The 15,191-nt window shown below is 38.0% G+C and overlaps 1 protein-coding gene across 1 annotated transcript in view; it reads right to left on the reverse strand.

The window, feature by feature from the left end:
* Positions 1-3,314: 3,314 nt before the first annotated feature.
* The window catches only part of Hmcn1 (hemicentin 1), a 397,169-nt gene continuing 385,292 nt past the window's right edge, over positions 3,315-15,191 (reverse strand). Inside the window, exons 104-107 of the mRNA XM_076872754.2 lie at positions 13,298-13,648; positions 9,404-9,523; positions 5,649-5,775; positions 3,315-3,997 (exon numbers count right to left, since the gene is read on the reverse strand). Coding sequence (XP_076728869.1) covers positions 3,631-3,997; positions 5,649-5,775; positions 9,404-9,523; positions 13,298-13,648 — 965 coding nt within the window. The 3' untranslated portion in view covers positions 3,315-3,630. The remainder of the gene's footprint in view (positions 3,998-5,648; positions 5,776-9,403; positions 9,524-13,297; positions 13,649-15,191) is intronic.

The following is a 15,191-nucleotide window of genomic DNA, read 5'->3' on the forward strand; positions in this document are numbered from 1 at the left end:
AACAAGTAACCTTTTCATGGTCTCCATTTTCAATAAATTGATCTGGAGGAGTAAACCTAAACCCATGAATGAGCTACATCCCATGCATTGTTCTCTGTTAACCAACTTAGGCTGCCATAACAAAATATGACTTAAATAACAGAAATTTCTTTTCTGAAAGGGGTGGAGCCTAGCAAGTCTGGTGGAGCTTGGTTTCTGGTGAGGGCACTTTTTCTGGTTTAGAGAGGGCTGCCTTCCTTACTCTGCTGTCATATGGTAGTTGTGGTGGAATGGAGATATAAACAGATGTCTCTTCTCATGAGGATGCTGATCCTATCATAGTAAGATCACACTCTTGTGACCTCATTTAACCTTATTTACCTTATCTTTCTATGTGGTCACATTTGGGGTTAGGGTAACAGATGAATTTTGGGAGTCACAATTCTGTCCAGAGAAGTCTCTCATCATCTTTAACCCTCCAACTTCAACAATGGGGGTCTCATGCAAGAAAAGCTGGGGCTCTTTGTCACAGAAATGAACATGTATCTGGCACAGGAGTTGTAGAACGTGAAGGATTCAGTGGGAGTAAGGACAGTTGTGGGCTCTCCAGTGTTCCACACCAACATGACAAGCTAATAGTGAAAAGGTATGTGACTTGAAATAGTACCTACCACTCCTGCAGTGACCTTCTCAGTGTAAAAGTGACACGGCCACAGCTTCATTTCTACTTTCCAGATCTCATGCAAAATGTCTCATGTGGCCCACAATTTGAATGGTACAGAGAAACAAAATGGAGTTCTAGCTTATCTAAACTGACACAACAGAGAGAGAACACTTCTAGACTAGAAATGAAAAGTTTTTAATGGAGTGCCATGATCTCTTAGATGTCTTTAACCATTAGTCCTTATACAAAGTGGAGCGTATCGCAGAGCAGGAGTGAGAAAGGAACTAGCTAGGAGTGGGCTGTATGGGACAATGGTGGCCTTGCCTAGAATGGCAGTGGGGATGATAGAGTCCTACTTTGGACTTCGTATGCGGAGTTTGGAAAGTGACGGATTATCACTCCCAGGGTTTTAGTGTGAGTAACTGGATGAATGGTAGTTCAATTAATATAGCTGGAAAAAACCAGGGGAAAGGGGCAGGAGTTATGGCACAGTGGTCGAGCGTTTGCCTCACACATATGAGGCACTGGATTCGATCCTCAGTGCCACATAAAAATAAATAAAATGAAGGTATTGTGTCCATCTATAGCTAAAATAAAATAAAATAAATAAAAAAAAACCAGGGAAGGAAAGGGGTTTCTGTAGGCATGCATGTATTTAGAGGACAATAGATAATTCAATAAACAATTGGCTTAAATAAGTAATAGTTTATTGATCTCAAACTAGAAGTCCTGGAGTAACCATCTCAGGGCTTATAAAACGGTTCAACAGGGGGTGGGGCTCAATGGTAGAGTGCTCGCCTAGCACATGCGAGGTCTTGTGTTTGATACTTAGACATAATACCTCTAATTGTTTATTATGTGCTAACTAAAAAATATTTTAAAAAACAAATAAAATGATTCAACATTATCATAGAAGGTTCCAGGCTCTTCCTCCCAACCTCCCTCCCTTCCTATCTACCTTCCTTCTCTATGGTTATTATGTAGGCTTTTGTCCTCAGAGTTGTTGCTACACTATTACAAGATGGTTATTGTATCCCTAATCATGGAATGATGGGTTTGGACAAAGGACAAAACGGGCATGCCATCAATACTTACTTATTTATTTTTGGTACCAGGGATTGAACCCAGGGACACTCAACCACTGAGCCACATTCCCCAGTCCCTTTTTATATTCTATTTAGAGAGAGCGTTTCACTAAGTTGCTGAGGTTGGCTTTGGACTTGATTCTCCTGCCTAAGCCTCCTGAGCCACTTGGATTAAAGGCACGTGCCAATGTGCCTAGCCATTGAAAGTCCTAAGGCTGAGGAGTAAAGCAGGTATACTGATTCAAGTACAGTGCATTTCCCCCAAGTTCTAAGTGAGATATAACAATATATTGGGGGGGGGAGGTTTATGATTAAATACCTTGGAAAAGGTTGGCTTGAACAACTTGTTACTGAACTTTTAAGATCCTTTAAATGTACAGTGTTCATAGTAAATCTTATAGAACATATTATGCAGTGCTTCTTAAACTTGTGTGACTCTGAAATGCCTTTGACTCCAAGTACCTTTTGTTGGACTAGCATTCTATAATACACTGTTCTTTGGTAAACTTAACTGAGAGCCTCACCTGCCTGACTACATACGGATGAGACACATTTTTCAGGGTTCTTTGAATAATGTGATCCTAAGTAGAAATCCTTCAATACTAGACCATGATTTGGCCTTCACTAGTTTAATATCTATCACAGGTGAGAGGTAGATTCACTAGAGATAAGGTCACTGTTTAGGTGGCTGAGGAAACTCTTACTGAAGACATCATTTGACTTGAAGTCTGAGGAGATAAAGGAGGGCATTTCTGCCATTAACAAGCTGTGATGCCTAAAGAGGGGTGCTTAAGTTATTTGTGTCCAAGGGCCCTATAAAATATGAATAATACCACCTATTTCAAGGGCTGTTGTGATGTATACATATTTATATATGACCATAAATCTGTTACAGCTGTAAGGAAACACATTTCAGGTTCAGAAAAAAGTTGTAAAAATTTTATTTAGAGTGACTTTATTGTGACATTGTTTTTTATATAAAATAATTTTATAAAAGAGCCCATCAAGATATTATATAGAAAATACATACTAAGGTAATATATATACACTTCATAAAAATAGAATACATCTTGGCAATTGCTTACAGAGTCTGGTACCACCATGTACAGTGTATTGACGTTTAATGTGTTAATTTGAACATACAAGATTAAAAAAATAAACCTGTCTTATTGGCATTTTAAAAAATCGTTTTCCTTGACAGACAGAAAAGTTACGGTTACGGTAGCTAACTGAAAGATTGGATCAAAATGTTAGAGCAAAATCCATGCCATTGACAATCAGCTGGGGACAACGTAAATTTTTCTATTACCATAAGTTGTTCAGATGATTTAACAAATCAATAAAAATGATATCTTTATTTTGGATGTTCTGTCAAGGTAAGCACCATTTGGAGTTAAACTCTCTGGTAGTGGTACTATATTTGCAAAATGTGGTATTCCCCTCTCCTGCCTTAAATGAAAATAGTTGTCCTATTATAAAGTATCAGTACTTGAAAAAAAATTTTTTTTCATTATTTCATAAGATTTTATCAAAACACAGAGCAACTAGTTTATTATTCTGTAAATAGTCAAATGCTCAAAAATCGATTTAACTTTGAATTAGTTGTTTTTGTTTCATTTTGTTTTATAAACATCACTGCTATGTCCTGTTAGATATTCAGAATCACCTTTGGGAAGTAACTGCTCCAGTGTAATAAATAAAGAAAATAATAAGGGACTCCTCTAGACCTTACTAAAATATATGACCATGGTGGGAGCATAAAAATACCTCAGCAGTATCAAGGAAGGCACACGAAACAGGAGAGCACCATTTTCAAGTTGCCAAGTTTGCAACTGTTGAGGCGAAGTTGACTGTAAGGAATAAAATGTGGTTTAACTGTGTGAAGAGGTTCTGGAGAGTTTCTTAGTATGGATAGGCAGAGACAGCTATATAAACGATGAATGTGGTCTGATATTCAATGGTCCCATTGGCACTGTAGGATAAAGCTCGAACCCTCATGCGGTAGGTCTCTGGCTCTCGAAGTGGCCGGGTGGTATACACCACCCCCTTCAGGTTTTCATCCCTTAAGGCAAAGGGAACTGTCTGTTCCTCATCCACCATGAGGAAAGTTGTCCTGGGATGCATCACTCCATCCTGCGTGTATGCAACCAGCCGGATTAAATCTTGATTGGCAGCTATTCCAAATGGGAGGGAGACAAGTTTATACTCCAAGGCATATGGGCTCAAGGCACATTCCAAATCATTGGGTGGACAGTTTTTGAGGCAGAACCTAAGGACAACAAACATGGAATATACAAAGTTATCTGGTTTGGAGACAGCATGATCCAGGCGACTATGACAACATTTAGGCATTAAATGCAGAAGCCAGTAAGACTGCAAGAGCAGTAAGGCTCACCCCAGGCTCTATGTTACTAAGTCATGCCAGATGGCTAAGAGATTACGGTCTAGAGTCAAGTATCCATCTCTCTGCTCCATTAAAAGCAAGAAACGTTGGAACTCTTGAAGTAAGCACAAATACCGTGTGTTGCATAGGGCCACTGCAACCTATGCCATCACTTTTGGCTGCCAAGGTTTCCCAGAGCACTGTCCCCAGCATAAAAACACCATGTAACCAATGTCTAGAACTCTACCTCTGCAGAGAGCATCTGGTGGGGCTCGTTGGCGATTGAACCAAGGTCTCATGATGCTCTACTGCTGAGATCCCCAGCTCCAAGTGTACATTTCTTTGAAATGAAAAGTCAGTTTTGAAAACAAAAGCATCTGTACATATATTGGAAACAAATACTTCTTAAAAGGAGGAATACAAGCTATTTTTAAAATTATAACATCTATCCCAACACTGTTTGAAAGCTGAAATACGAAACACTGATATTTGGCTTATTTTTCTAAAAATCCTGGCCCTGGGGGAGAACTTCCTTTGTAATTATCTTTCATATTATTTAAGATAATTAAATTAAAAACCATATTTTCTTTTTCCAGAGCCCACACTGACTGCTTTTTAAGTTATGATGACTTTCAAATTGTTGCCAGAAATCGAGAAGGGGGGGAGGGAAAAAAAAAAGCAGAGGACCATCGAAGAAGATATGGATTCTTTAGTCATAGTATTTCTAGACATTTCATAAGTCCATAATTCTAATTTTCTACTTTCCTATTCCCATAAGACCAATTACAAATAGGTTTTTTTTTTTTTTTTGGTGGATTCTGGGCAAACCACACTTAACTTGGTAGGCATGACCAAGAGTCAAACCGAGTGTGAGCCCCAATGAGTATTTGGCTTTAAGAACCTCTTCTCCTTAGTAGGCACCATCCAGAATGAACATTATCACTGTTTTCAAGCATCCTGTTACCTTGGTACCTAGTCTGGGCATAACATTTCCAAAAGAGGAGGGAGAACATAAAACAGTTTATTTAGAACCCAGCAAAGACTGAGACAGCAGGAAGTGTCAGCAAGACAACAAGCATGGGCAGACTACTGACTCATCCGCGCTCATCTCCATCCTCCCATTGCCGGGCGAGTCATCCTAACCACAGACAAGGTACTGCTTGGAGTGCTCTACATGCCCAGAGCACTTAGTCCTGAGGCTTCACAAATGGAAACTGGGACATTTCCAAGAAAGGCAGGCTCTATCACCCCTAAGATGCTCTCTGCAGAGGTAGAGTTCTAGATGTTGGTTACACGGTGTTTTTGTGCTGGGGACAGTGCTCTGGGAAACCTTGGCAGCCCAAAGTGATGGCATAGGTTGCAGTGGCCGCTGAGCTCACTTCTTGCCCATTCATTGAAGAAGGAACACAGTGTCACCCCACAACCCCCTTGAGTTTGTGGAAAGTCTATGAGTTAACATGGGCAAAGACAGGGTGCAGACTGGAGAGAGATGAAGGATTTTTCAGAAGCTTGTATGGGAGGAGAGGGCAAGACATACCCTGAAATAGGATGCCGCTGGTAGTTGGGTGGGCAGGGCGTGTCGATGCACTGGTAGCTTCCTCTCATGTTGAAGCACATGCGATTGGGCCCACACTGTACATTCTGTTCCAGACACTCATCCACATCTAGGCAGAGCAAAGGGGGGGTCAGAGACAGCCCAATGAGCTGCCATTGTGGATATCTGCAATATGGTGGCTTAACTTCTCATGAGTGAATTCAGTGTCATACCTAAGTTTCAACCATGAAATGGTAATCATGTTCCCTGGTGTAGATTTCTGAAAAAAAACTTCAAAAAATAAGAGCTATAAAAGGAGAAGGGGGCTATTAAGAGCTCCCTGGTGTCTTTTATATTTGAAAAATAGAGTACACTTGAGTTTTGTAAAGCACATAATATTTTAAATGCACTACAAACAAGCTAAAAAATCTAAAGCACACTTGTGGATGCTTTTGCAAAGTAAAGAACCTCTTTAAAATGTGAGGGAACCTTCTCATATGTTTTGTAAGCTCAAATTGTAAGTGGGAAGTAGGATAGTAGAAATAAAAGAAGTCAGGTTGTAAAGTCTGGGAAGACTGTACAGATCTTGAGGAAAGAGACACAATAAAGAATAAAAGGTCCAGGATGAAATGAATGACCCCCAAGCTATTTAAATTTGACTAAAAGGAGCACAGTTCACCCGAGTCTGTGCAGTCTAGCCTCACCTGGTGGCAGAGGAGGCTCATCCTACTGTAATAGTAACATGGGGGAAATATGCAAACAAAATGATCTTTATTTTGTTTTTGTTTGTTGTTTTTTTCTGCACAGAGATGTTAAGGAGAAACAATTAAAACACTAGAATTAAGGACAATTAAACAGAACTTAAAGAAACAGGTACCCATCGGCCAGCACCTATTTCATGATAGAAGGGCAGTCAGGATGCACCTCTTGGGAGAACTGATTTGGGTTTATTTCACTGTACTTTTTCCCTCCTGCACACAGGATCTAGGTTTATTCAATCACTTAAGGAAGTGGAATGCTCCTTAGAAGTGCCTATATACAGCTATCTGACTTTGAACTTAGCCAGGCATGCTGGTACACACCTGTAATCCCAGCAGCCTGGGGAAGCTGGAGGATCCAGGTTCAATGCCAGCCTCAGCTGGCTCAACTTAGTGAGACCCTGTCTCCAAATACAAAATGAAAAAGGCTGAGGATGTGGCTCAGCAGTAAAGCACCCTGGGTTCAATCCCCAGTACAAAAAAAAAAAAAAAAAAAAACAAAACTTCCCCTCAGTTTTTCTAATTAGCCTCATTTAGCCCCCAATCACTCTCCTCACTGTTCTTAAAAAAAAAAAAAAAAAAAAAAAAAAAATTCAAAAAAAAAAATCAAACACTAAAACAAGAAAGGAGGGAGGTACTGTATGACTATGTAATAATGACTCCTGTTATTATATATAATTATAATGCACCAATGAAACAGAAGAAAGTTAAAAAACAAAGAAATCACTTAACAATGTAGTGATGTTTAGTTTTTATTAAATATTTAAAGAATATTATAGAAATTAAACTATGGGCTTATAATTATTATGGCTATCAGAAACAAATCCCAAAATGAGCTGAAAAATTTCACACTGATATATTTGGAAGATATGAATGCAGTTAACCAAGTGTTTCTGGATACTTTCAAAAAATAATTTAGGATGAAAATACTAAAAATGTCAGAATAGTACAAAGTAATTCACATTTTTGGTGAATATTATGGATTAGTTTTTATAAAACAAGGACAGATGAGAACTCACTTCAAATGCAAGGCCAATATAGAGTTTCTAAATTTTTAGAATTAGATTAGTGGTGCATAAAATTAGCATAAGTATCTTTTAGTTTCTCTTCACTTCTTGGGCAAATCTTAATTGGCTAAGCTTTGTGTATTTTGCTTTCATTTTACAGTATGGTGATTTCCACTTTTGACAAGAATTTCCCTTTTCTTATTGACAGTTCTATCACTAGTATATAAAAAGCTTTTAAAAAAGTCCTGTCTGAATTAAAAGCTGTCTTTTGTTCTTCATAAATGCTTCATTTTCTAACTACCCCCCCAATGTAATTCTTTAAAGTCTTCTTCAAAAGGTATTATTGTTTTCTCTTATTTTTTAAATCCACAAAAATATGTAACTCATTTAAATTGCAAACATTTCAACTGACTCCTGTTTCTGATTTGTTCACGGTATTTTTCACTCCATAGAGCAAACAAAAGCTGAAAAACTCTTAAGTCAATGAGTGACAAGGGCAACTTTAAAAAAAAAAAAAAGGCCAAATTTAGAAAAGAGGAAAACTCTTGCATATGTTATGATCGAACTCTTCTAATCTGGCTAAGAAGTTTTGCAGTTGGTTTGGTTATTTCAAGTATCCAACAGTATTTGCCCCATTTCTTTCCCAGGTGTCTGGTGCACATATAGGAAGTGTAGTTAATTTGTTTTAGGATCCTGAGGATCACATAATCACTCTGAGAATTAATACTATTTATCTGTACAATAGGTACAAATGATTGCCTTGATGTATCTGTACTATTGACTCAAATGAAGTAACAGTTGCTCTGGAAAAACACCACCCTGTAATATAAATATGTTATTCTAGTACTTTATATCTCAGTAAAATATTCTGTATGAGGTCGACTCTTAGTAATATTTAGTAACTGAGTGGGAGCAAAGGTTATCATTGAATTCTGGTTCCCTGTCAATCCCACAATCTTAACTGGGGACTGTCAGAGAGTGTAAGAGGGTGGGATGGGAGCTGCTCATGGTAACTAAGTGAAGCCATTTCTCACCCTGGTCATAGTTCCAGGAACATGGGTTCCATGAGCGTTTCTAGCAACTTTTTTTGTTAATACCAAATAGTCCCAATTTGCTTGCTACTGATAAAGTACTCTTCTGAAGATTTTACCTGTTATCCTTCACAAAGGAATATAGTTTGTACATGACAGAAATTAATAAAATTCATAAGACCTACATAATATTCTTCACTTTTGTTAAAAATCTCTAAGAAACTTTCTCGATTTTTGTTAAGTCATTTAAAATCTGAATCAAGGTAACTTCTTTTTAATCAAATATCTGTTGTAATATAATATACACCAAAGTACAGTTCTTGAACATTTTTGTGTAAAAAGGGAATTACAGAGATGGATTTTTTTCTATTACCACTTTACTTTGTTCCCAAATCTGTTATAGAACCTGTAAGCTAGTACTTTGATTTGATTTACTGTCTTAAATTACACTGTTAAGATACAGTCCTCCCTTGAAGATTTTATCTATTCATTTAAATTTAAACCTTTTGCATTTGCAGTACCAGCACGTAACTGTCCCACATCATTTGTACCCATCATTAAATGGGTTATTTAATCCATTGCTCACTGATTGCTCTAAAAATAAGTCTAATGAGCGAAAAAAAATAAAGTCATGCCCTACACTTTAGTAAACATGAGGTACTCGTCTCATTTTCCCCTCCCATTGTAGCTAACTATGGAAAAAGGTTTTAAAAATATAAAATGTGAACTGGCTTCAGCATTTTTGCTCCTTCAAGTAAGACCATATCAAAAATAATTCACAACTATTTCCCTTAACTGCTTTCTTATTGCTTCTCCCACTTGCAGAAGCAGTGTTGAAACATAAGTCTGACGCATGGGCATGGGGAAGGAGAATTGAGTAGAATTATTCACAATACTTCTCACATCCTGCTATCCTGGTTTTATGTGAAGTTGCAGCAGTGAGCACTCAAGCATTTCCTTACCTTGGCATGTCTTTCCATTGAGCATGAGCTGGTAACCAGGTGGGCAGATACACTGATAGCTTCCAATTGTATTTTTACACACATGCTGGCAGGTGTCTCTGTTCTGACATTCATCAATATCTGTTCAGAAAACAAGAGTGCATAACAGGTCAAACGGAAGCACAAGCTGTGACAGCCCTTGATAAATAAGTTGGTGGCATACGAGAGAAAAATGTCTTGGTGATTTTATACTTCTGTGTTTAAAAATGATTAGAGCTGTTTTACATCAATATGCGTTATATAAAAACATGACATATCAAACAATATACACTGTATTTTAAAATATGAAAATCTCTATATTATGTTTACAAGCATATATAAGCTGAAGCCCCAAACTGGTCAGTTTTTTATTGGTTAAATAAGTTAGACTGAAATGAGAGAGGTGACAGATTTATATATGCTCCTAAACCACTAAAGAACTAAACTCTTCACAGCATGGCAGAATTTACCTAAAAGATAATTTGTCTCGAGATTAAATGGAAAATGGAGTTACTAGGTTTTATTTTAAATTGTAGTTGTCTCTTTCTCTCTGCATGACCTCCAACTAACACCAATGCATAGTTTTCCCATGTACGGATATAATCAAATGGGAATGTTTTTACTTTTGTGAACTATTCATCAAACTTTTTGTAAAATTGTCAAGCACAGATGGCAACTAGGCATGTGTGGTCACTCTACCTTCAGGAGTCCATTTAACGTCTCAAGATCTCAGCTGGATCCTTTCAAGACCATCTACCCTACCTCCAAATTTGCTAGATGGTTCATATGAAGAAAAGCAATTCATAAGTGCAATAGAAAGAGTGAGAATAGATGATAATGCAAAAGTAATTGAGATTTGCTTTCAGTATAAAGGATGTCTAAGATTTCTTGTCCTGACTATATTTTGCTTTATTATTTCAATTTTCTCATAGCCCTCTGCTGGTTAGTGCATATTCAAGGACTGAGAGAACATGTCATGAAATGGTAACAGGTGTGCTGTAGGGTAGAACTAAAGTCAAAGTGAAGAGTGGGAGATGATTCAGAAGAAAAGGATCTGTTCACCTTGCATATTTTATACATGCTGAAAACACAACCGCAATTATTTAAATTCTGTTAATGATAAATATTCATCAAACATTTGTCAATGTTTTCACACCATTTGTTATCAAAGCATTCATTTCATAACTTGTGTGAGCTCTTATTACTTTTTTCCTTTGAAATTTGCTTTAACCTAAAATTGCAAGAAAAATTTAAAATGTTGAACTCCAAGTGGTTAATATAAAAACTCTCAACACAGGAAGGGTTCCCAAGCATGATATCTGCACTTAGAAGCACTCTAATGTTCATTCTTCCTTTAAAGCTTGGAATCAATTCCTTCCAAAGGTAAAATTCAGCCTAACTCTAACAAGATTCCATAGTGTTAATGTGAATCTTTGGTAACTTGTCTATCCCAGATGGTTAATTAAAGGCATTTGGTGTTTATTGTAAGTGGCTCTTGTTACACAACTACAGAGCTGTCTGAAAATTTCTTTATTAGTCCCAATGATATAAAATACTCACCATATTTTAAGAAATTTCCAAACTTGGTCATTGCCCCCAAATAAATTTAAATATCCAGCAATTTGACTAGTTGTGAAAGCTTACTAGATGCTTTTTTTTTTTGTACTGGGGATCAAACCCAGGGGAACTTACCACTGAGACACATCTCTAGCTCTTTTTTATATTTTATTTAGAAACAGTCTCACTAAGTTGCTTAGGACCTTGCTATTGCTGAGGCTGGCTTTGAACTTGTGATCCTCTTACTTCAGCCTCCTGAGCCACTGGGTTATAGGCATGCACCACCATACCCAGCTTTACTTTAGATTCTTAAAGACTGATCCTCACTCTGAAACAGTAGCTGCCTTGAACAGTGGAGGGCTGCCTAAGGGAGATAATTCTGATATGCCATCATATAGGTGGAAAACGTAAGACTCAACAATAATGAAATAGCAGTTATGAAAGAAAGAACTCAGAGAAACATACTTAATGACGTGCACCTTCAGATATATTAGAAGAAATCAGCTAGATGGTGTAGGATGTGTGGTTTAGTTAATCTATCTTAGCATAAACAAAGACTCTTCTGTTCTACCCTCATTCTCCTAAAACAAGAGCCTCTCTGAAGCTAAGGCTGAGATGGTAATATGCTATGAAAACCTTTCAGCGACAATGACTACTAGTGTGAGTGGGGGTGGGTACTGGGGATGAACTCAAGGACACTTGACCACTGAGCTATATCCCCAGCCCTACTTTTTGTATCTTAGAGATAGGGTCTCACTGAGATGCTTTGTCTTTGAGGAGGCTGGCTTTGAACTCAAGATCCTCCTGCCTCAGCCTCCCAAGCTGCTAGGATTACAGGCATGGGCCACCACACCAAGCCAGAACACAAAATGCCGGATGTTAATTCTGTCAGTAAAAGAAAAGTGAAGAAATTTAACTTATGAACAGTTGGGTTAAAACTGTAGTAAGAAAAATGGCCAATAACCAGAATGGTTTGGAGTCCACACACTTAGCAATTTTGCATTATTATTTGGCCAAGTTGCACAAAATGCAGAGTATTACTAATAAATACATTAATGTATGAAGCATAAATGGTGCTGCCCTCAGCTCTGGGAACTCAATCACAAGTTAGAGTTCCATTAGAATAAGTCTTAGAAACACCATGATTCCCAGACAGAAAAGCTCTGGAAAAATGTGAACCTAAAGAACAAAAGATGAAGTCTGAGTATTCAGAGGGATGGAGGGTCCAACGCAGTAGAGGTTATATGAGAAGCAGGGTCCACCTAAGGTTGACCAGGGAAGCATGTCTGAAGAGATAATGATGCAAGAACAGGGATTAGAGAAGGGGAAAGAAAATAAGTGGAAAACGAACAAAACCCAAAAACCACCTAAATTTGAAATTAGGAGGAAGAGAAATCCTTAAATGTTTACTAATATTCTGTTAAATATTTATTTTAGAGAATAAGAAGAGTGTAGAACACCTAAAAGAATTGTAAGAAAATGAGACTGGCATAATGAGTTTTGGATTTCAACAGAATTTCTTTCTTTCCTCCTTGCTTTCTTTTCCTATTTAACAAATATTGGGGCTGATTTCTCTTTGCTAATTTCCCTTTGGTGCTTATCCACGTGTAAACTGTGGATACTCGAAGAAAATTAAGTTAAACGAATGACAGATGGTAATGTTTCCAACTTAACTGAAAGCAAAGCCTCAATTCTTAAGTTGGAAATAACACTTCATTTTTGCAAACAAATGAAGATTATAGACTTGTGAGTTTAAATAAAGCTATCAAATGCACATATTTTAGAGCACTGGGAACAACTTAATTTTGTCCTGGTTTACATTATCTTTTCAGTGACATACAAACATACAAAATAAGGGGTCATGTGACCAACAGTCAATGGGATATTGCTTGCCATACAGAACAATTGACTGAGTAGCTAAAACTGTCACTTTTAACCCACTGCTTCTACATCAATTAAATGCAGCCATAATCTCATTATGTGACACTACATATACCTTATTTAAAAAAATCACATTCTGAATACACTGACATTTATTTCCATATAGCATTAAACTTAGTAACACTTTCAGGGGTGATCAAAAAGAGAAACTACCACAATAAACTATTAGAACGTACACATGAAAATACATCATTTATTTGATGAAAGTTTGTAATAGTTTTAGGTTCCAGAGCAAATGTCTCCAAAATCTGAGTCGTCCCAGAGTTGAGATTAGATGTAGTTCAACACCCCCAAATAGTGACAGGTGCTGTACACATTCTTACACGTTGGTCAGGAAGTGAGCCCACCAAAAGGAAATGCAATATGGCTGACATTTACCTACACATGTGTCATGGCTTGCCTCAGAGCCTTCGGGGCAAGGTTTCCTAATAGTCCTTCTAGTCCTGGAGAGAGATGTCCTGCTGTTTCTATACTCTGAGTAGGAGCTGTAGAGATGGGAGTACTGTCTGTAATGCTGTTGAGGTTGATAGTTGTTTCTCACAGGGGAGAACCGTGCGAGGCTAGAGCTACTGTACTGACTGCCATAGTGCGGCAGCCTCTCCAATCCAGCGCAAGATTTCCCGTCCCCTAATAAATGTTGTCCTGGGGGACAGGAACACTTGAAGCTGCCGGGGGTGTTGGAGCACTGGTGTGCACAAGGTTTAGGCACTTGCTCACATTCGTTAATGTCTGCTCATGTGCATGATACATAGAAAAGAGAAAAAAAATTACACAAGACACAGGAATAAAGAATCAGTCTGTGAAACAAACTGAAGACATTGTTACCCTGCAAAGCCAGGAATGCTGGCACATCTCATCTGCTGTGGGATTTTGAGAAGGCTGTAATCACTCCTTATGAATGTAGAGAAAGACTGACTGTCCCTGAGCATTGCTTTAGTTGTACAAGTTTTATGTAAACACTCATGTTGGAGCAGGTGGCTCAGAAAACCTGATGCTAGTTCTGTGAATCCATCCTCTTTCTACTTCCAGTTGTGACAGCTTCCAGACCTATGGACTGTTTTCAGCCTTGTGTCCTGGACTGAAAAGAACAACTCTGATGTGGCATCAGTTTGGGCCAATATGGTAGACACATTTACATGCAATGGCAAGAATCACGTTGTCACTTTAAGTCTTAGAAACACTAGACTCGGCTTTCTGAGTTCAATGAGGTAGGCTCATGCTACTTTGTTGAAAATTTGTATAGCTTCCTCTGGGAACAAAGATGCAAAAGGGTGTGGAATCCCAAAATAATACAGTTTTCACGAAATAATAGTTACTAAAAGGACTCGGTAGCAGATCTTTTCCAAATATAAATTGCATCACGTTACTCGCCTGCTCAAGACTGTGTTTCCCATTGTACATTTGGAAGAAGTTTAAGCTCTGGATTGGGGCCTTTTTACCCTCTGCCTAACTAGTTCCAACAGCATCTGAGGGACATTGCCCTGCTGACCCCTCTGTCTGGAATAAGCATGCTCAGATAGACCCCTGCCTGCCCCTTCATTTCATTTGGTCTCTCTCACACGCTGCTAGGATCCTGTTCACAACCTAACCGGAGTCACTCTTTCCCCTTGCCCTGTTCTATTTATCCTTAGAGTGCTATCACAATCTGAAGTTGCATTACATATTTACTTTGTGATTCTTCTTTCTCCCCATGGAAGGTAAACGTGGTTTACCCTGCTTAATGTTATCTCACAACCTAGATCGTCACCCAGCACGAAGGAGGTGCTCAATAACGATTTGTTGAAATAACAAAGGAATGAGCTTGACACAATGTGTCAAATCAAAGCCACGAATGGTAGAAACAAAAAGTATCACATAAGAAAATGTGGTCTTGAACGCAGAGAAATCTGAGTTTAAACGCTAATGTAGATCTTAATTCTTTTGGTGAAGGGAAGAATGAAATTATTCCCCAGTTTACAGTCATACTATCACTAGTACCCCCAATTTTCCATATAATTAAAGTTTCAGATGCAGGAATATTGGCACAACTATAGACATTTACACTTTCTATAATTTTTGAAATAATATTTTTAAATTAATAATCAAGCCAAGCATACTTTATCCAAAAGATTAAAAGGAAGGAAATGAAGACAGAATTCTTCTTACTAAGACATAAACTGACCAAGTCCATAACTTTTTTTTGGTACTAGGGATTGAACCCAGGGGCACTTAACCATTGAGCCACATCCCCAGCCCTTTTCAATTTTTATTTTGAAATAGGACCTAAGTTGCT

The sequence above is a fragment of the Callospermophilus lateralis genome, chromosome 13, assembly GCF_048772815.1.
Source record: "Callospermophilus lateralis isolate mCalLat2 chromosome 13, mCalLat2.hap1, whole genome shotgun sequence".
Taxonomy (NCBI): Eukaryota; Metazoa; Chordata; class Mammalia; order Rodentia; family Sciuridae; genus Callospermophilus; species Callospermophilus lateralis.